Source organism: Musca vetustissima, unplaced genomic scaffold (genome assembly GCF_032173495.1).
Source record: "Musca vetustissima isolate MV318-11 ecotype Yass unplaced genomic scaffold, APGP_CSIRO_Mvet_v1 utg189747, whole genome shotgun sequence".
Taxonomy (NCBI): Eukaryota; Metazoa; Arthropoda; class Insecta; order Diptera; family Muscidae; genus Musca; species Musca vetustissima.
The window spans coordinates 74,325-95,921 of NW_026889444.1; the positions used below are offsets into that span (position 1 = coordinate 74,325).

The window sequence follows — 21,597 nt, forward strand, 5'->3', positions numbered from 1 at the left end:
AATGTAAATAAATGTATAAAACAATAAATAATGCAACCTCAAATTAAATAATTAAAGGGAATGTATATGACATCTTATATTTTTAGCAGGGACGTACACACGATTTCATTTGGGGTGGCCAGCTAGTGCGAAATGAAAAAATTAATTTTTTTCTGATTGTCATATTTACAATTAGTTCGTCCAAATATTGGACAAATAATCTAGTTTTAAAAAATATTCGGAGTACGAACCTATTGCATTTGATCTATATTTTTGCGTACCAACCCTTCTTAGCACTGAAACTTCTACCCATATTTGTCGGCAATAATGTTTGTTTCCATGTATATTTGGTGGAACTTCTCGTCACTATTGCGTACGTCCCTGTATTTAGGTGATTATGTTTTTATACCCTTCATCACACTGTGGTACAGGGTATTATGTGTTTGTGCATATGTTTGTAACAGGCAAAATTAATCGAGATAGGACCATGGTTCCTTTTGAGAATATGAATATAATCACTTTCTGAGTCGATTTATGCATGTCCGTCCGTCTGTCCACGTTAAATTGTAAACAAAGTACAACTTGGATGAAATTTGGCGCAGCTCATTGAAATTGGGAAAAACCGGTTCAGATTTATAAATAGCTCCCATATATATTCCGATTTAATGTAAATTGGGTATCAAAGTCCTTACATATCGTTCGATTTGCACGAAATTTGGTATACCGTACTGAATTGAGCCTAGAATGGTGTCAGCCATTTGTGCTAAATTTTGAAGGAATCGGTTCAAATTTAGATGTAGCTCCTATATATAGTTTCGTCCGATTTTAAGTATATATATATTAGTAAATCGTGCACCATCCTACTCATGTTTATTCAATCGGACACACGGATTGATATATGCTTTAAAGTAGCTTACATAATTTTGTCCCATTGTAAAAATCAACTCTATCAGACTTATTCTGGATGTCAATTCCACGTGAATTTACTCGCTCTTCCCCTTCGTCTTATTCTGAACAACATTTTTGTGTGAATTTTTTTTTGTGTGAATTTTCGAAAGCGAAAAAATCCGCGTTGGGGAAAAATATCAGCCTTATTCTGGATGCTTTCGCCTTATTCTGAACAACATTTTTGTGTCATTCTCGCTTTCGCCTTATTCTGAATGAAGCGAAAAAATCCGCTTTGGGGAAAAATTAGGTATTCTGGATTACAGGGAGTAGGAAATTTTGTGCGAATTTTTTCGCTAATAAATTTAAGGGGAGTTTACTACAAAGACATAAGAAATTACTATTTTTATGAAAAATATTTACACAATACTTATTGTATGACGATTTAGAATATTATAAATGATAGTAAGCACACTTTTAACTGGAAAACAACCAATAAAATGCCATTGGAAATCCTATTGATAACGATGCCTGCTGATCCAAGTATTGCCAAGGAATATATGAAGGTAATACGGAATATTTAAGTCGAGTTTGATGCAGTTTGGAGGCGAAATACAGACATTTTGGGTGAGGGTCTGTCTCTCAAAAAAAAAAAAAAAAATTAAAAATTATGGAAAAACCAAATTTGCCTGATGAGCCGCTTAACAGTGAAAAACTTAAATAAAAATTATGAAAGAACAAAAAATATTTTTTTTAAATTATCGTAATCATAACATAACATGTCACTTTAATAATCTGGGGAAATAAATATCGAAATTAAATAAAAAGGCACACAATTATGTAGTGAAATAATAAATTGAATTAATTAATTCAATCGCAGATTTCTTTCCATTATTCGTTGTGTTTTTGTCATCATAAAAATGTTCTTTTATTTATAATCTTGTTGTAGTTGTTGCACCAAATTGCATCAAAACAATGAACAGCTGTTTCACATGCCATATTGTAGGTTGCCATATTTTCAAACTTTAATTTATTTTCTTTTAATTACAAAGCATTTATACAGCGGATTCTTGATATTTCACATTTGTATTGCTATATAGTGTAAATAACAATAAAAAGTAACAATTTTTAATAACAAAAATCAATAAATAATATATTGAAAAATGTTACACAATTAAATTACAATGGGGCAACACACATTGCAACTTAAATTACAATATGGCCACACACATTGCAACTTAATTTACGATATGGCAACACGAATCTTTTTTTCAACCACCATTTTCGAAAACTCGAATCTGCATCTCGCATTTTTTGCATCTCCCCATTCATTCAGAATAAGGCGAGAATGTGAAAGCGAAAATTTTTTATCTCCCTAGCAAATAATTAACTTAATTACCTTTTAATTACAAAGCATTTATAAATTTGGATATTTCACATTTAATTGTTATAAAGTTTAAACCACAAAACAAGTAACAATTTTTAATAAAAAATCACATAAAATATTGAAAAATATTACACAATTAAATTACAATGGGCAACACACATTACAACTTAAATTACAATATGGCAACACACATTACAACTTAAATTATAATATGGCAACACGAATTTTTTTTTCAACCACCATTTTCGAAAATTGTAGTTGTTGTACCAAAATGCATCAAAACAATCTGTTTCACATGTTTTTAGGTTCATATTTTCAAACTTTAATTAATTTTCTTTTAATTACAAAGCATTTATAAAGCGGATTCGATATTTCACATTTATATTGTTATAAAGAAAGCAATAAAATAACAATTTTTAATAAAATAATCAATAAATAAAATATTGAAAAATATACACAATTAAATTAAGGCAACACACTTATATGGCAACACACATTACCAAATGGAGAAATTTTTCAACCACCATTTTGCAGAATCCGCATCTCATTTTTTGGTCTCCCAATTCCAATGAAAGCGAAAATTTTTGTATGTTCATTTTACTGGTCCTTCAATTTTACTGGTCCTTCAAAAATGTGATGTCTGTTAGGATTCATGTGTTGAATATACCCAAAGTGGTGAAGGGTATCATATAGTCGGCTCTGTCCGACTTTACTATTTTCATTACTGGTTTTAATAATAAATTTATTATGATCTAGCCTCCATATAATCGTACCTCCCGATTTAAGATAATTTTTGTATATTAGCAAGTTTTTACAATTTTGCATGAATAGATCCACGTTATCTGGCAATCGCCCTATAAAGGTACCCCATTGTGAGTATTTACCCAAATATTGGGTATAAACTCATTGACTGGCGAACCAATTGACGCATGCTACCAAAACGAATATTGGTATGGAAAATGGGGTATCTGGATCCATGTTTTGGTACAGCCCCCATATAACCGTACCTCCCGATTTAAGATAATTTTTACTTATTAGGCATTTTTGGACCCAGTGTCCCCATTTTCCATACCAGTATTAATTTTGACATTAAAAACATGTGAACCAAATGTTGGCAGCCTGCGTTTGGATAAATACTTAAAATAGGAATACCTTTGTATGGTATTACAGCCAATTTGACTTTAAAATGTGTGTAATAGGCAAAAAAGTACCTAAAATCGGGAGATACGGTTATATGGGGGCTATATCAAAACTTGTAACCAGAGACCTAATTTTCCATACCAATATTCGTTTTGGTAGCATGCATCAAGTGGTTCGGCAGTTAATGGTTTTATACCCAATTTACCCACGTGTTTAAAGTATTGTAAAACAATCCATTTTAAATCGATTTTATGAAAAACCCAGTAAGGAAAGTAGTAAAGTCGGGCGGGGCCGACTATATGATACCCTTCACTACTTTGGGTATATTCAACTGATGAATGCTAACAGACGTCGAATTCTGCAACCTATACTAAATGTTTCATTTGTTCAGATATAGGGTTGCTTCTTACAATGCACTATAGGTCAAATGACCACTTTTTCTGTGCAAAATTAATAGCGGCAACAAAATCATAGTATTCGTCATGAAATTTGTCCCAACTGATTTTTTTGTTACTTGAATCGTTATTTTTGAATTTGGAAGAAATCGGTTCAGATTTGGATATAGCTCCCATATATATATTTTCGTCCGATTTTATGTAAATGGTGCACCATACTGCCAATATTGGTCCGATTTAGACAAAATTTTGAACAGAGTATTGAATTAGGTCTAGATTGGTATGTGTCAAGTTTTGTTGAAATCGGTTCAGATTTAGATATAACTCCCATATATAGTTTCGTCCAATTTTATGTAGCCAGAGCACCATACTGCCAATATTGGTCCGATTGAGACAACATTTTACACAGAGTATTGAATTATGTCCAGATTGATGTATGCGTAGTTTTGTTGGAATCGGTTCTGATTTAGATATAGCTCCCATATATAGTTTCGTCCGATTTTAGGTAAATAGTGCACCAAACTGAAAATGTTTGCCCGATTGGGACAAAATGTAGCACAGCGTACGGAATTTAATCGAGTTTGACATCTGTGAAGTTTTGTTGAAATCGGTCCAAATTTATATATAGCACACATATATAGTTTCGTCCGATTTTATGTAAATGGTGCACCAAACTCCCAATAGTGGTCCGATTTAAACGAAATTTTGCACAGCGTACTGAATTCAGTCCAGTTTGGCATCTATGAAGTTTTCCTGGAAATAAGTCCATATTGAGATTTTTGGTAAATGGTGCGCCAAACTTTCAATATTTATGCGATTGGCATGCAATTTTCTTATAGATTTCAGAATGTCATGTGTATGGTTTTTATTGGCTCAAATATCTATGTAGATCACATTTGTTTTTTTACCCGATTCCATGTTAATGGTTATCCAATGATGATATGTCTCTTCTATCAACAGGATATTGTACACATTATCATTTTTGTTTGTACCTAAAGTGGTAAAGGGTATCATATAGTCGGTCCAGTCTGACTTTTGATCTTTCCTTACTGGTTGTCTTTGAAAACATTCATCTTTCTGTGACATTTACAAATTTTGCGCTAATATTAAGCAAAATTAATGTACTATTTGCTTTAAAAATTTCTCTCTTTCATCCGAAATGTTGTCGACAGCAATTTTGCTCACTACATGTTTGAAAACAGCACCAGGTTTTTTTCTTTTTGTTACCTTCTTTTCGCCATATCTCAAAAAGTTCGATTTTTTATACGGAGGTTGCCTAGATAAAAGAGGCATTACTCGTAAAACGCAAAAAATCGCAACTTGAAATAAACTTAAATTAACTCATTACTTATCACTTAATTTGTGTGCAAAATTTCAAAGAGGTCATATTGGGTATTTTTTTTTTAATAGCCTACTGAAAGTCAATCTATCAAATTACATTAACTTTTTAAAGTCTTCATAGACTAAAGGGTTATTTTCAAGTATAGTGTCGCAAACATGAAAATTTTTTGATTTAATATAAAAGTACTTACTTGTATCTATATTTTCCATTTTACACTAATTAATTATTGTAAACACAATCGAAATAATACGCACTCAAAGTTGACTAAGCCCCACAGAAATATAAGCACATTTATAGAATAAATTGTATTGAGCGACTTGCACGGCCAGCTATGTAACGGTACTTTATATTTAGCACTAATAAATATCACGTGTCTCTATTCTAGAGTGTTCTAAATACAAAAACAACAACAACTCGTGAATAACGACACATTGATTTTCTCCAATTTTGCACAGAAAAACCGGTCATTTGACCTATAGTGCAATGGGACAAAATTACCTAAAAAAATCAAAATCTGAACCGAATTCAATGAGAATGGTAGAGGTTAACTTATATATAGCTATATCTAAATTTGAACCGATTTTCAGAATACTTAACACACATAATTCTGGGCCCTATTCATTACGTTGTGTCAAATTTCGTGCAAATCGAAAGATATATAGGGACTTTGGTGCCCCATTTACCTTAAATCGGACGAAAATATATATGGGAGCTTTATCTAAATCTTAACCGATTTTTCCCAATATCAATAGGGTTCGTCCTTGGGCCAATTAAGTGACCTGTTCCAAATTTCATCCAAATCGGATCATAAATGCGACCTGTACTTTGTTAACAAAAATACATGGACGGACGGACAGACGGACATGCATAAATCGACTCAGAAAGTGATTCTATGCATATTCTCAAAAGGAACCATGGGTCCATCTCGACTATTTTTGCCTGTTACAAACAAATGCACAAAGACGTAATTCCCTGTACCACAGTGTGGTATAAAAAAACCCGGAAATAGAGTTAAGATATTATATTAGCGATTCAATATAAATTATCTAAACTAACAAATTATCAATATTGGTCCACCTACACCCCAAAGATCGGTAATTTGAGGAGCTTGAGTACGTACTACCGAAGATTGTCGATAACTGCAAATTTATATTTTCGTAAAATTTGAGTAACATAAATTTGTCTGTAAGGTAAATACCCTACTACTGATCTACAATCCGAGACGATCCGAGTATCAATCGGCCAATGTCTGTCACCTATGTCCATTGTGTAAAAGCAATAGGGCTGCTATATCAGCAACAAGACATGTATGGACATATATAGCAAATGCCTGCTTCCAGAAATCCATATACACATGTCTTTCTGGAATAATTAACTTTCGAACAATGGGTGGTGGATATTTAGGGGTTTCACATGATGTATTTCGGACCAACTGAATATACCTTACTTCTTCCTTTGTGATACCATTGTGAAAAATGTCAGAATATTTATTAGTATTATTACACAATTGAATCAATTAAATTTTTATTAATTTTTTTTATATTTGCTATACGAAAAATGTCTAAATTGAAAAGCAAAAAACCCCGTTTAGATATAAAACAAACATCTAAGGAGCAAAGACAAGGAAGAAATTTACTCGATCTACCGCCTGAAATATTAGAGAAAATTATTGGATGTGTTAATATATGGCATCACAATCGCATACGTGAGACATCAAAGCGTTTTCGAGAAATTGATGATCTCTTTGTGAGGCATGAATTTGAAAAATCATTAAACAAGGAAATTGTTGCGGATCCCAACAGTTACGCAAGTGCCGTTTTAAGGGTTTGAATTCAATTAATTCTTTGATTGTATTTCTAGTGGATTCTATGTTGTTTTTTTCTATTATATTTTAGAGTATACGGCAAGCAGCCGAAGTGTATTTGCATTCGGAATTTGATTCGATTTTTTGTGGATGCATTTTACCCATGCTGCGGAACTCATACAAAAATCCATTTCGTCCCCAGGTTAATCTTGTTAGTAAATTCTTAGTGCATTTCTATAATTTGGTTGAGGAGAAAATTGGTGACCCAATGTCTCAATACTCTAGGCTTTTGTATTCTTTAACGTTGATGAGATTTTTCAAGGTAAGTTACAACACTCATGGGGACATTTTTGTTGTTTCTTTAGGACTAACAATAACAATTTTGGTCATTTCAACACTAAGGCTTTTGATAGATGTACCATTATATCATCAACTACGTTACCATTTCACTGGCGAGTTGTTATCGAATTAGAAGGTCCCTGGCTGGGTATGTTGTGGAATTCAAAGCGTAGAACTCCAGAAGAATTTTGCCGAAGCCATCTGTTAGTTATACTGACCGAAATGCTAATAACTAACATAACTGGTAAAGCATTCAAGTAAGTAGCAATGGAAATAATTGGCTTGTGAACATGATTCGTTATTATTAGCAAAGGAAAATATGAGTTTTGCAATGAAAAAACTAGTAAGGAAAGCAGTAAAGTCGGACTGGGCCGACTATATGATACCCTTCACCACTTTGGGTATATTGTACATATGTATCCCCTCCAAGGAACATACGCAAGTCTTTCTGCAACCTATGATAAATTTAATTTCATAGCAAAATTAATACACGCTATTCGGTCGCCGCACTGTTAAAATTTTAATTTCATTCAGACATCCATTCGAAATACATATGGAAGCTATGACAGCATCCACTTCAATTTCAACAAAACGCAATAACCTTATTCAAGTCTCAACTTGATACGTTTTGCAAAAAATCGTGTTAATCGGACAAACATTAGAAGGTTGGTGCACAATTTATGTAAAATCGGACGTATATATATGTATATGTGGGAGCTATATCGAAACCAGAACCAATTTTTCCGAAACATAGCACACATCATTCCAGACTTAATTTAGTGCGCTGTGCCAAATTTCATGCAAATCGAACGATATATAGGGACTTTGGTGCACCATTTACCTTAAATCGGACGAAACTATATATGGGAGCTATATCTAAATCTGAACCGATTTTCTCTAAACTTGGCACACATCATTCTGCACCTAATTCATTACTCTATGCCAAATTTCGTGCGAATCGAAAGATATAGAGGGACTTTGGTGCCCCATTTACCTTAAATCGGACGAAAATATATATGGGAGCTATATCTAAATCTGAACCGATTTTTCCCAATTTCAATAGGGTTCGTCCCTAGGCCAAATAAGTGACTTGTGCCAAATTTCATCCAAATCGGATCATAAATGCGACCTGTACTTTGTTTACAATTTAACATCTACAGACGGACGGACGGACATGCATAAATCGACTCAGAAAGTGATTCTATGCATATTCTCAAAAGAAACCATGTGTCTATCTCGTTTCCTTTCGCCTGTTACAAACATATGCACAAAGACATAATACCCTGTACCACAGTGTGGTGAAGGGTATAACTATAAAGGTAAAATAGTATCATGGCAAGGTTATATCTTTTCTGTAACGAACATATTTTTATTGGTTTATCTTTGGTTTTACTGGTTTATTGGTTTATCGTCCGAACTTTTTATACCCTCCACCATGAGGATGACATTCGAAATATGTAAAACCAGTAAGGAAAATTCAAAAGTCGGACGGGGCCGACTATATGATACCCTTCACCACTTTGGATACATACAAGAGATGTTAATATCTACAAAATCGGGCGAAATAAAATATGCTATCTAGAAAGATATTTGAACTAACTGAAAAAACTTCATACACATACCATTCTAAAATCAATAAAAAATTGCACGTCAAACGGGCAGACTTGGATTTTTTGGTGTATAATTTGTATGAAAGGAAAAAAATATATATATGGGATCTATATATCAACATATGAACCTAATTGAGCAACCATTGCATACACCATTTGTTTTTTGTTATCACCCTATATTCAATTTAATACTCTCTGCCAATTTTCGTGTAAATCGAACAAACATAGGCCCTACATAACATCGAAATAAAATATATATAAAACCTATATCAAAATCTTAACCGATTTCAACAAACCCTATTACACATAATTTTTTACAATTGCATTCGCTATGCAAAATTTTATATGGGAGCTATATCTAAATCTGAACCGATTTCAACAGACATCATTCTGGACATAATTCGGCACTTTGTCCAAAATTTTGTCTCAATCGGACACATATTGGGAGTTTGGTGCACCATTTACATAAAATCGGACGAATCTAATATGGGAGCTATATCTAAATCTTTACCGATTTTCTCCAATTTTAATATGGTTCGTCCTTGGGCCAAATAAGTGAACTGTGCCAAATTTCATCCAAATCGGATCATAAATGCGACCTGTACACTGTTCACAAAAATACATGGACGGGCGGACATACGGATATATGTAAATCAACTCAGGAAGTAATTCTATGCATATTCTCAAAAGGAACCATGGGTCTATTTCGATTCCTTTTGCCTGTTACAAACATATGCACAAAGACATAATACCATGTACCACAGTGTGGTATTGAAATTACTTTTAGTACAGAGGTGTGGGGTACCGTTATATGGGGCTACCCTGAAACTTGGGGTCAATATTAATAATTTTTAGTACGATAATATGCCATGAACCCAAAGTATCAAATTACAGCAAATTTGCCTGAAAAATGTCTGTGCAAAATTTCAGAGCTCTATTGACATAGAATTTTTGTCACATTATGGGGGAGGCACACGATGGGAATGTAAATCATTTTTGTGTGAGCTAAAAGAAGGAACGAGGCGATCGGCCACATCTTGGGAGTCGACCTAAGCTAGGTAAAAATATTACGATGTGCAAAGTTTCGATAGAATTTAGATATTCTACTCGCTTCATATAAGATTAACCATTTTGCGGGGGAGGTACTAGTGGGAATGGACCAATTTTCCCATGATATTAGCAAATTAATTTTCAGGAGGTACCAGAGGATTGGACAGATATTCCCCATCTTGCAACAGGATTTAAATTAATAAAATCCGATAAGTTCTATCATCAAACATGGTAGCGAAATTACAGGTTCTTCGGTTGGATAATGAAGCAAGAACCTTCAAAATACCACAAATCCTGCTTCATTATCCAACCGAAGCACTTGTAATTTCGCATATCGAGTCAGAGGATGGAATACCTCCTCGCACAAAAAAGTAATTCTATGTACATATATACTAAAAAGTAACTATGGGTCTATCTCGTTTCCTTATGGATGTTGCAAACACATGCACCAAGTTATATTTTCCTGTGCCACATTTCGGTGATGTATACAAACACATTTTTGCACAAAAATAAGTATCAAAATAAACAGTTGACTTCAATTTTAGAGATATGATTTTTTTTGTTTTATTGATGAACAGTCGACATCGTCTCATAAATGTTACAGAATACCAAATCAATGTCGAAGTCGATTTTTTCCGTAGCCATAAATAAAGCCTCAAGCTTCCCAACGACAAACATTTCGATTGATTTATGTACTTTTTTATAAGCTTTATATTATATTTGTAAAATTATTTCATGTCTAACTTAATATATTGTTTCATTAATTCCATAGACGAGTCTGGGAATGTCCCAGCGAACTCTATGTGTTCGGCAATGATACTAGCATTGGAAAACGTATACCATGCACCCTGTTCACCATTACAGTGCACGGCTCGAAGAAGATATGCACTTTATTTCAATCCTTTCTTGGCATTGATGGCCAAGTGTTTCAATGGCCAACAAAATGGCCCAAAGATCAATTTACAGTCAATTTGGATATTGAGTGCAAGGAAGCAACAAAATGGGGATGTTCCAAATCGTTGCATTTGGAGTTTAGTCCATTTGCCAGATTATCACATAGTGAAGAAGATATACAGTGTGGAGACTATAATGAAAATACTATATATTTTGGTGATTTTCCATGATTTTGTGATCTATTAAAAATATAACAAATACGGTATATAACATATTCAATTGTGATTTATTTAAACAGTTTTAAAATGATTTTGTAAAAAAATTAATTACAAATATTTTTGTAAAGATTCACCTAAAATAACCTCCAATTCTTGTACCGATTTTCTAGTATTCTTCTCCACTCGTGGATTTTCGTCTTCAAACAGTTCTGAAATGAATGGTACTGTTTCGGGTAGCAATGGAGTAAAATCTTCGCCCAATTTGCGTGCAATCTCAACGCAGCAATTAAAGGCAAATATACGAACTTCGGGAACAGTCGTACGTGTCTTAAGCAAAACTTGATAATTTAGTTGTTTCCACATAACGTCACTTGACACATCAACAGCAAGTTGAGCTATACATTGTCCGAGCACTGCTTGCAGACTTTCATCTTCCAGAACTAAACGATTTTCCAATTGATCAACAATTGCGGGCATAAGATATTCGAATCGTTGGGTATTTACAAATTCCTTGCTATCATATAAGAAAATATTGTGCAGGGTAGCCAGTATGGCCTTTAGTAGTTGAGTTATTAACGGTTCCTCGTTGCTTGGTATTTCCGTCTTGAGGGCATTACATTCATCTAGTAGGCGGGCAGCATCTTCGATAAATTCGCTGGCAAAAAGTACAAACAATGACTTCAATGACTCGCCTATTTTTTGTGTGAGTAAGAAATAGGTTAACATGGTCTCCTTCTGAGGCTGGTCATGCTGGAATGCCCAATTGTAAAGTTTGTGGTACAAGGGCCTAAATGAACTTTCCGATAGCTTCAATACCCAAGCAACAAAGGCCTCGACGATTGTAGTTTCAGTTTTGCTAACAACATCTCCATCTACATTAGAATCCTTTAGTAGTAATCGGAATTCTAAAGCCTGCATAAACATGGTGCTTAATTCCGAATGCACTGCCGTCAGGTCTTTATTTTCTGCATGTGCAATGGCCTGATGCAGAAGTTTCATAAGTACGCTTATATCAGCATAATTCTTGGTTGTCATTAAGCGGGCATAGGCCTTGTCACAAGAAGGCACAAGAATACGCAATGGTAAATCAGTTGCTATTTTTGACCAAATTATTGTAATTTTCTGTAGGGTTGTGCTCGATCGTTGATCCTTTTCATTATTCTGCGCTCTAATGCGTGTACCGATTGAACTGAGTGCAGTAATAATATCCACAATATAGGGGCCCAGGAACAATGGTAGAGTTTCAAAAAGTTTTTGCATACCTAAAAATGAGATATATTAGAATAATTATAAATTGAACATGGAAAGACAAAAATCCGATAAATCTATTTTGTTTTCTTTCACAACTTACCAGTTACAATGGCCACACAAATATTATCTGGTGGCTGTTGACGTACTAATTCCGCGTGATCTTGCAATATTTCAATGAGTTGAGGCATAAATTTGGGCAAATGAGCTATAGAGTGTGCCTTCAAATTGGAAGAGATTTCAATCATCGTCAAAACCACCGTAGCCAGAACAATTTTTGAAATGGCTGTGCGCTGTCGGGTAATTTTCGTGAGTGTTGTCAAAATTTCCTTAAATTCAGGAATATGTTTAATGGCGAACGTCTTTGATAAGAGTTTAATTGCTATTAAAGCTGTCTGTTGCAAAAAGATCAATTCATTTTGATGGGCTGGGTCTACGCTGTCATCACGCACCAAAATACCGTTTATAATTTCTGACAACGGTTGCAGCAGATTATCAAAGTGTTCGGAATCCACATAATCAAAGAAGCCATCCCTTTGCTGTAGTTTACTAATCAAAAGTTCGATGACCTTTTTACGTATGGACAACAGTTGATGGTGCATTAGGCCATTGACGACAACTAAAAACATTTCAGCCGAAAGCAGAGATATTGAATTGTCCAAAACATCGTGCAGATGATGAAGTATAACTTTCCAGAATTTTTGCAACGATGCCTCCTCGGCCTTTTCAATGGCTGATGTCACATTGGGTACATAGGAGAGTATGCGTATAATAAGTTTCTGATAGTAGGATTTCATTTCCAAAATTTCTTCATCCGTTAGCTTTGCTATTTTCTTTAGGAACTCGTCAGAAGATGTGATAGCCGAAAGGAATTGCATAATAACGTATTTATAATGCCTTAGCTGTTTGGCCGAGCGAGCATTCACATCAAATAGACTGGCCTCATGATTGTCGGCGTTAGTAAGTGATTTCCTTTCAGATTTTTCTTGCTTTTGCATGGGTAACTCTGCAGTATATTTCATCAGCTGAATGCAGGTTTCCAATATCTCGTCGGGAGCAAAGGTATTACATAGCTCGAGGACAATCTCAATCCGCTTAGACATTTGATCGGCCGATGCTACTGAAGGTTTTGCCGATTTCTTTTGTAACATTCTTTGTTTTTCATCGTCAATTACATGCGCTTCGAAAACCACGCATAAAAACATCCAAAGGTGATCGACGGATCCCAAGGTCTTTATTAGTTTGGTGTACAACGGCAAACGTCGGTGTTCGGGAACGTCGAGCATTATATCGGAGAAGACTTTGAGCACAGGTATGACAGCGGTTTTGTCCTTTACCAATATGGGCACAATGGACACAATGATATCGTTGATAATGTGGAAACTAAAGGCATCATCATGGCGCACCACCGAAGACCCCATAAATGTAAATATGTCCACTATATTGTGTAGTACCTGTTGAGGAAATAGAGCGGCGCAATGGGACAACAAAAGCAAAGCATTGTGATGGGTTTGGGGATTTTGCGAAGCTCGAAGGCACTGTACAATTTGGTCCACACGGAATGTGGTCTTTGGTAGTGCAGTCTGCAAATTAACATTATCCTCTGTTGCCTTTTGGCAGCAATTGAGCAATGCAGACAATACCAATTGTTTGGTATATTCGACGGTTGTTTGCTCCTCCACCGCCAAGCAACAATTGAGCAATTCAAAAAGAGGCGGTATCAAGACGGTACAATTTTCTAGTTTCTTTTTATTTTCCAAAATTTCCATTAACACCACACCCTTTTTCCACTCGAGACCACTGACATGCAACACTGGTGATTGCATCGTTTCACGTTTATTGGCGCCACGACGAGGTGTTGACGACTTGCTACTATCCAAACAAGCCTTGTACATATTATGAATGATTTCATGCAACGGTTCGCAGTTAACGGTACATTTTTTCAACAGTTTATTTGCTGCCAAGAAAATGCTATCGTTCTCAGCGATAGCCAAAGTCTTGATGAGCAATAACAAGAACTGGTTTTTGTATTTCGATGGCATTTTCTCGAAGCTAAATTCGTCTAGAGACTCCAAGAAAACACAGGTAACTGATTTTAGTCCATCTTCGCTATCGAGGAATACCATACAATTTTCAAATATGTTTTCAATTAATTCCCATGCATTGTGATTATCGAGCAAAACATCTTCAATGTATGAGGTATTAAAGCGTTCTAGGACTAAGCGGACAATTGAAGCATATGGTTCCTTCAAATGTTGCAATGACTGATCCAATGTAAAGAGCTGCAAAGCCCTTGAGGCCAAAGGCACTACGCTTTTAATAATTTCTGTATCATCACTGATGTGAACTATAATGCGTAGGAGTTTTTCAACAAACACTGCTTGTTCTAAAGACTCGTGTTTGCCAAATATGGCTAAAATGCCTTTCAATATCTTGGAACCCATTGTAATTGTCTGCTTATTTTCACCGCCTTTCAAAAGGCCGTACAAAATCAAGGGATATTGTTCTGAATCCATTGATATCTCTTCCGAACGTTCAAGAACTGATTTCACGAAGAATTCCAATTCCCCATCAACTGTAGAGGTTTCATTCAGTAAAACTTTCAATGTTGCCAGGGCTTCCGAACGCACAACTTGTGATGAACTTAATAAAGCAATGGTAATTTTGAAGATATGTAGAGCTTCTAATTTCAGGTTATTGCTATTTTTCAACAAACTTTGGACAAGTTGGAAAGCTCTCACGCGTAACACCGGATATTCTGCAACAGTTGCATGTTCTTCATACACATAGAAATCAATTAAGAAAGTGAGTTTTTGCAGGGGACTCTTAAAGACCGAATCAAACAATTCCTTCAATATTTTAGACCACTCCGTCTGTTCATTATCCAAACTGAACGATTTATCGGCCACAAATTCAAATACGGTCAGGAAATATTCCAACTCAGCATTTTTTAATTCTTCCCAGGAGCACATAGAGAGTTTTTCCAAATTGGTATGCTTGGTTAGGGCCAACAAGAAATCGCAAAACAACTGCATAGGTATATAATTCAATCGATTCAAAACTTTGTCACCTTGAGAATAATCCAAATGTTTGATGGGAAACTTATTGACGTAGTTTGAAATCTGCTTAAAGATTTGTGAGCTTTTTTCAGCCGTATATTTTTCCTTCAAACATGCAGTGACCAACATCAAAAAGTGGTATACTTGTATGGCTTGTTTGAAGTAGTTGTCTCCTTGTGATTGTACACTTTCGAAGAGAGAAATCACGGAAGGTTTATCCTGGCTAAAACTTACAACATCCAAAAATTGTCGTTTGAAGTCGGCAACATTGAACTTATTGCCCTTTGGTATAGACAACTTTTTCAGAAAAGCTATTTGTACGGCTAGTTCGCTATTTAAAATACTTCCAACAGCCTCTGCTGAAGTAGCCTCACTATCAACGGGAAATATGATGGGCATAATGGCGAGTAGTATTAAATTGTTGTCGTAGTGTTTGACAACTGCATCACTTGTTAGGTGTTTCACAACAACTGCCGTTAATTGCGACCATTCTTTTGGATCAACTTGTATTTTATACAAAATACTTATTAAGGCTTCCACAAACTGTTGAGCTCCCATAATTTCCAATATTTCATCTGTTTGCAGTTTCAACAATTCGATGACAATTTCAGGTTTGTCGTCAGTAATACGATCGCAAAGACATTCTTTAAGTAGTTGATAATTTTGTGGTCGCTTTTGATAGTCTTTTAGATTTGCAACTAAATTTTGTATGGCTAAAAGACGTATTTCACCATTATGATGATAAAGGCTTTCGTAGATGTCGTAAGCAGCATTACCAAACGACTTAAGGCGATAACCTGTAAAATAAAAGGATATTATATTAATAGGTGTAACGTTTTAATTTCATGTATAAATGCAAAATATGTGAAAATGTAATACGTATATATAAAAGTATATGGGCAATGTTGCCAATTTTTTAACATAGCTGAAGCGGAGGTTCACCCCTTTATAACTCGGGAACTACTTAAGTATATGAAAAAAAGTGAATAGTTTTGGGTTAATTAATCTGTCGTTGCAAACTGTTCATGATATTGACCTCCAAACTTTATTTTGGTGGAAGCTGTGTCTACTTTAATGTAAAAAAATGTGTAAAAACACGTTGAGGCGAACCAGTTTTTTTATGTTCTATATCGATTTGTGACTAAGCCACTCATTGCACGGTCTTCGTGTCAAAATAAAACTAGAAGCCAACAAAATGGGGACTACGCCTCTTATGTATCATTTTTCAAAATTTTCACTGCATCTACCTTTAAATGATGCTGACATTTTGAAGCTCGATTTTGAGTGTTTTTTTAATTTTACTTCTAGCTTTAATACGCAAACAGGAATTTATAAAAATCGGTTATAAGATTATTGTAGTCGCGAATCTGCGTAATTTGATACGTATTTTGTGTATGTAGTATGCACAGCTTCAGAGTAATACTCATCCGAAGGTGCGAATTTTGTGCGATCAAATTTCTAAAAAACCTATTTTTCGGGCCAAATTTTTAGATCTGTCAACTGAATGATATGGGTACCCGCGATCAATAAGGTTTTTTACGTTTCGGATGATATAACATCTTCTTCGTGAAAATCCATCTACTAGAACGGCGGGAACTGGCCTTCCAAAAACACGAAATTTGGCAAAAAATGTTTTTTAAAATATCGCGGATTTATTTGCGTTTTCTGTGTATCATTTCCGCTTCAATAAATGACCTCATACGGATTTTGATCTTTTTCGAAAAGAGAACTTTAAAAACTTCAGCCGAAAGAGAGATGTACGCAATTTATCTCAAAAGTAGATTTTGCTGGCACATCCATGGTTTAAGATTTATTCCTATTTATAGAATTCTAAGATTTAACGGAAGGGTCTTGATATAATCCGCAAGGCGTATACTTATACACAAAAAGTGATTATTATTATATATGTCAATTTTTCGGCGAAATTCGGGTAAAATAGCAGAATAACCCCAACATTTTTTATCTGAAATTTCTTGTATACAATTAAAAAAATAAATATGATGACATTATTTTTTCGAACCAAAAACAAATATTTTTCCTCAATATCTTGTTTTGTTGTCGCTTTGATTTAGAAACCGCTACACGGACTTGTGTGATTTTGATATCATTTGATTCACCATGGTGTTTAGATTATGTACATATTTTTAAAATAATTTTTAGGTGTGTGTATGTCATTAATATAATGAAAATATTGATGTAATCTGCTATATTTTTTTATTTTTTTCATATTTCGCGAATATGTGCAACTTTATCGCGATTATTATAATATATTCATATTATTATTTTACGGAGCAAGATATATATCAACGTTTTTGGTCAATATATTTAATGGCGTAATTTTAAGATTTTTTTCTTATGCCCAAAATTAAAACCTCGATAACTTTTGCGCGCATCGACCAAAAATTTGATCGCGAACGGTTTCGGAGTCAGAACATTTTTCTCTATATCTGTACCAAAAATCATTGATGTGCAACAAAAACAAAAAAGCTGATTTTTTGAAAATGGAATATTAAAAAATTGGCAATATTGCCCATATATATTCGTTCAACCAAATCCGACTATATTAAATAATGTTGGACCATACAAAACTTATCCTTTTAATACTAAAAAGCTCGTTTCATACACGTACACTTTGAAAAGTCACCTGTACACCAATTCTAAACACACATTCTTTTACCAAATATTAATTTCACTAATTTTAGTACACTTATGGTATGTTTTTTTACTACAAGAATCTACTATTTTTCCGATATCATAAAGGAGAAATTGTTATCGTAGTAAAAATTTGTACATTGTTATCATAAATTTCGTTGACACATTGATTCCAGCCAAATTTTGCTATAAAATGGAATAATTTTAGTACAAGTATGCATTTCTTCCATAAGAATATTATATTTTTAAAATCAGAACTTGAAACGCTTTAATATAATAATCGTATTGATATAGTGCACTTTAAAAGTCATAAAATAATGCAAGCTCCAAGCGGATTTCCACAAGAAATAATTTATACCGTTGTAATCAATGCATGGGTATTCCTTACCCTGATACAATTTTTAAAAAGGGCCGGACTCAAATTAAGTTCATTCTAGAGAATTTAAAAAGAAAAACTTACCCAAAGCCATTTTAATAGCAATGCTGCGGTCGTTTGAAATGTCTTTTTCTTTATTTGACAAAGAATCCTTTATTGTCAAGTCAAATGCTGCCGGATATTGACGTTCCAGTTTACGCAAATAATTGGAATACCAAAGGTGAGAACTAAATCGTACATCAACATCATCATCGTCGTCGTCATCAGAGCCTAATTCGATAATATCACTCTCCATACTAGTGTCATTTGATTTTTGAGAAGAATCGGGTGTCGGAGTCGGAGCAACATAGCAATCCAAAAATGTACTGCGGATAAAAATGAAAATATAAATAAAATCATTCCAAATTATATTACCGAAGAGTAAATACATTACCTGATAATCTGCTGTGCTGTGGTTGTTGGAAATACGACCTCATCAATTAGATCTTCTAAAAACTTTTGATAAATTTGCCATTGGGAGATTTGGGCGTGAATGGCACGAACTGAATCCACGATTAAGGGCAAACATATGGATTGTATATCAACATTTTCTTTAGCCAAGTCAGAGAGTATTGTTAAGAACCATTTCTGTTTCATCAAATGACACAACGTTTCTTCATTGAACTTGGGCTGGGAAGCTTGTTGGCTATCAAAAATCCAGATGAGCAAAAGAACGGCAGTGCGTCGCAGGCGTTCAAATTTCACATTCGCAACTTTAGTTATGAGGGCATTACACAATTTTGCAGTCACTAGAGTGCGGGCGACAAGCCTGGCCGTGATAATATATGCGGCCGATGCAAAATCAATAGTGTTCGATGTAAGACCTTTCATCAATGAAGGCAATAGTGTCGTTATATGCCATTCCTGTATGACACTGGCTGTTTCCAAGGCACCCACTACCACTGAACCATAAAAGTTCATCTGTGTTTGCAATAAGTGGGCCTCAGAACCCAGTTCCTTTATCGCTTCTGTGGTAATTTTGCACACAAAATTAAAGAAACCTTTATCGGTGGCTGCTCTGTTCAGAATGGCTGACTTGGCCAAAGGTTTGCCAGGTTTCTGCAACGGCTTCAACCAATACCAATCCTTATCCGACTCTTTGAGACTAAATGTTTGGATAACCTTGACAAACGCATTTGTCTCATGATAAGGCAGCACTAGGGCCATAAGCTCATTACGATTATACTCGTGTACTTGGAAACGCCTCACCAACCATTCTAAACACAAAAGAGATGGTCTTAGCAAAAAGTATGGGCTCAAGTGCTGCAAGAACTTTTTAATATTTCGATTCAACAGGTCATTGACTTCCTTCACTTCAACAGCTCTCTCCATATGCAACGTATTTTCATCGAATAGTGTCTGCTCAAACTGCTGGAATGTTGGATTAAGAACAATTAACTCCTGCAAGCCATGGATGCCCAAGTCATAAATGGTACGTCTATCCTTACTGGCAGCCTCCTTGGGGTCAAAAAGAATGGAGGCACGTCGTTTAGGATCAGCTATTACTCCCGACTGTGGAGCCTTTAAACGCTGTAGTTGTTCAAACAATGATGTTGACATTTTGGAACTACTGTCAAATATTAGTTAATTGTGTTTAAAATATCTGTTTTATTTCAGGTTTTCCTTAATTTCTCTGGGCACTAGTAAAAATTAACACTCAGACCGCATTGTCCAAGATGTGAAATGTCAACACGAACAACGTGTTTGTGTTGCAATGCTAGCAAGTATTCGAATATTAAGTACTCGGCGATAATGTGAGTGTGGGGTACAAATTCACATTTTTCGATTTATCATACAACGCAGCGCGTTCACACATCTGTCGTGTTTTCAAACAAATGATGTGTTTCACAAAATGTCATTGTATCTATTTCATTAATTTAATTTTTGTGTGCCTGCGCAATTACTGAGTTCATTCTTTTTTGTGTAATAATAAAATTACAAAAAGTAAAAAAACAACACAAGGTTATCCATAAGGTTAACAAGCAGGCGAATACATACCTTAGTTTGTAGCTATGCTCATGCCTTCGAATTCGCCTCCCTGTTAACCTTATGAATAAACCTTGAAACAACATTTGGTACACTTGGTAGAACTTTTAACAGGTTAGCCTACTTCACGAGGATTTATTTGACATAAATCTAATGGAATTGACAATATTAATCCACTGGGTTGAAGAAATCCAGTATAATGTTAATGTACAATATGATGATGAGGATGAAAGGACTTTATAGCCTGTTTTAATAAATGTAACAGCTCTATTCGTTCGGCGAAAAAACGAGTTTTCAAATTTTAGAAGTTTACGGTTTAAAACGAACTACAGTCGAAATCGCTTATGGCGGCTGTCAAGGAACCGGCAAAATAGGTTGCTATAAAGGATATGTCGTAATAAACAATAACAAATAAAGGTTCCGCCCTTCTTCTTGGGACTTTTGTATACAGTCGTTATAAACAATAAAACGAAATTGTGATAAAATTTAATAAATGCGATTAACATTCATCCCATTCCTACTGGAGTCAATCAAAACGAAAAAGAGTTTTGAAGGAAAAAATAAAACTCCCAAAAAAAGTTTTCTTTTTGACGAATAAAATAAAAATCCCAAAAAGAGTTTTATTTTTGACGGACAAAATAAAAATCCCTGAAAAAGTTGTATTTTTAACTGAAAAAATAACAATCATTAGTTGTGTCTGTTTACCCAAAAATCCAGTAAAAGAGAGTCAAGTGAGAGAGCATGTTTGACAGTTCAACAACAACAAACTTAGTGGAGTTTACTGAAAGAAATTTATGCAGTAAGATTTTGCAAACTCAGCCATTTTTGGATCAGCTGTTTTATGACCAACCACAAAAATTATTCAAATTTTTTTTTTTAATTTGCAAAGTTCAATTTCAAGTTAAGTTGTATACAAATACAGAAAATGGAAGAAAATTCGTAAGTAATGCAAAGTTTCATTAAATTAGAAACTAATTCTTTATATTTAGGCATGTTCCAGAAAGAGGACAATGTATCGATGCAGGAAGCTTAAATGTTAACGAAATCAATCAACCAAATCAATTATTCTTTATTTGTTCATTTTCTTTTTAACATTAAATGCAATACAAATAATTGTGTTCGTTCTCGGATTTTCAAAAATAACTGTTATTTTCGGTCCCTGGTTTGAGGGATTTTTCTACCAATACGGCCGAT

The 21,597-nt window shown here is 34.5% G+C and overlaps 2 protein-coding genes across 2 annotated transcripts; one reads left to right on the plus strand and one right to left on the minus strand.

Annotated features, from left to right (window-relative positions):
- Positions 1–6,685: 6,685 nt before the first annotated feature.
- LOC133337147 (uncharacterized) lies at positions 6,686–11,055 on the plus strand. Its single transcript, XM_061545407.1, has 4 exons — positions 6,686–6,952; positions 7,024–7,254; positions 7,335–7,528; positions 10,704–11,055. Exons 1-4 carry the CDS (start codon positions 6,686–6,688, stop codon positions 11,053–11,055), a joined length of 1,044 nt encoding a protein of 347 aa, XP_061401391.1.
- A 69-nt stretch (positions 11,056–11,124) lies between these two features.
- On the minus strand, positions 11,125–19,977 carry LOC133337149 (HEAT repeat-containing protein 1 homolog). The gene is made up of 4 exons (XM_061545408.1): positions 18,812–19,977; positions 18,463–18,743; positions 12,395–16,147; positions 11,125–12,305 (listed from the first exon to the last, which is right to left on the minus strand). The coding sequence occupies exons 1-4, from the start codon at positions 19,975–19,977 to the stop codon at positions 11,152–11,154; spliced, it is 6,354 nt and encodes a 2,117-aa protein (XP_061401392.1). The 3' UTR covers positions 11,125–11,151.
- Positions 19,978–21,597: the final 1,620 nt, after the last annotated feature.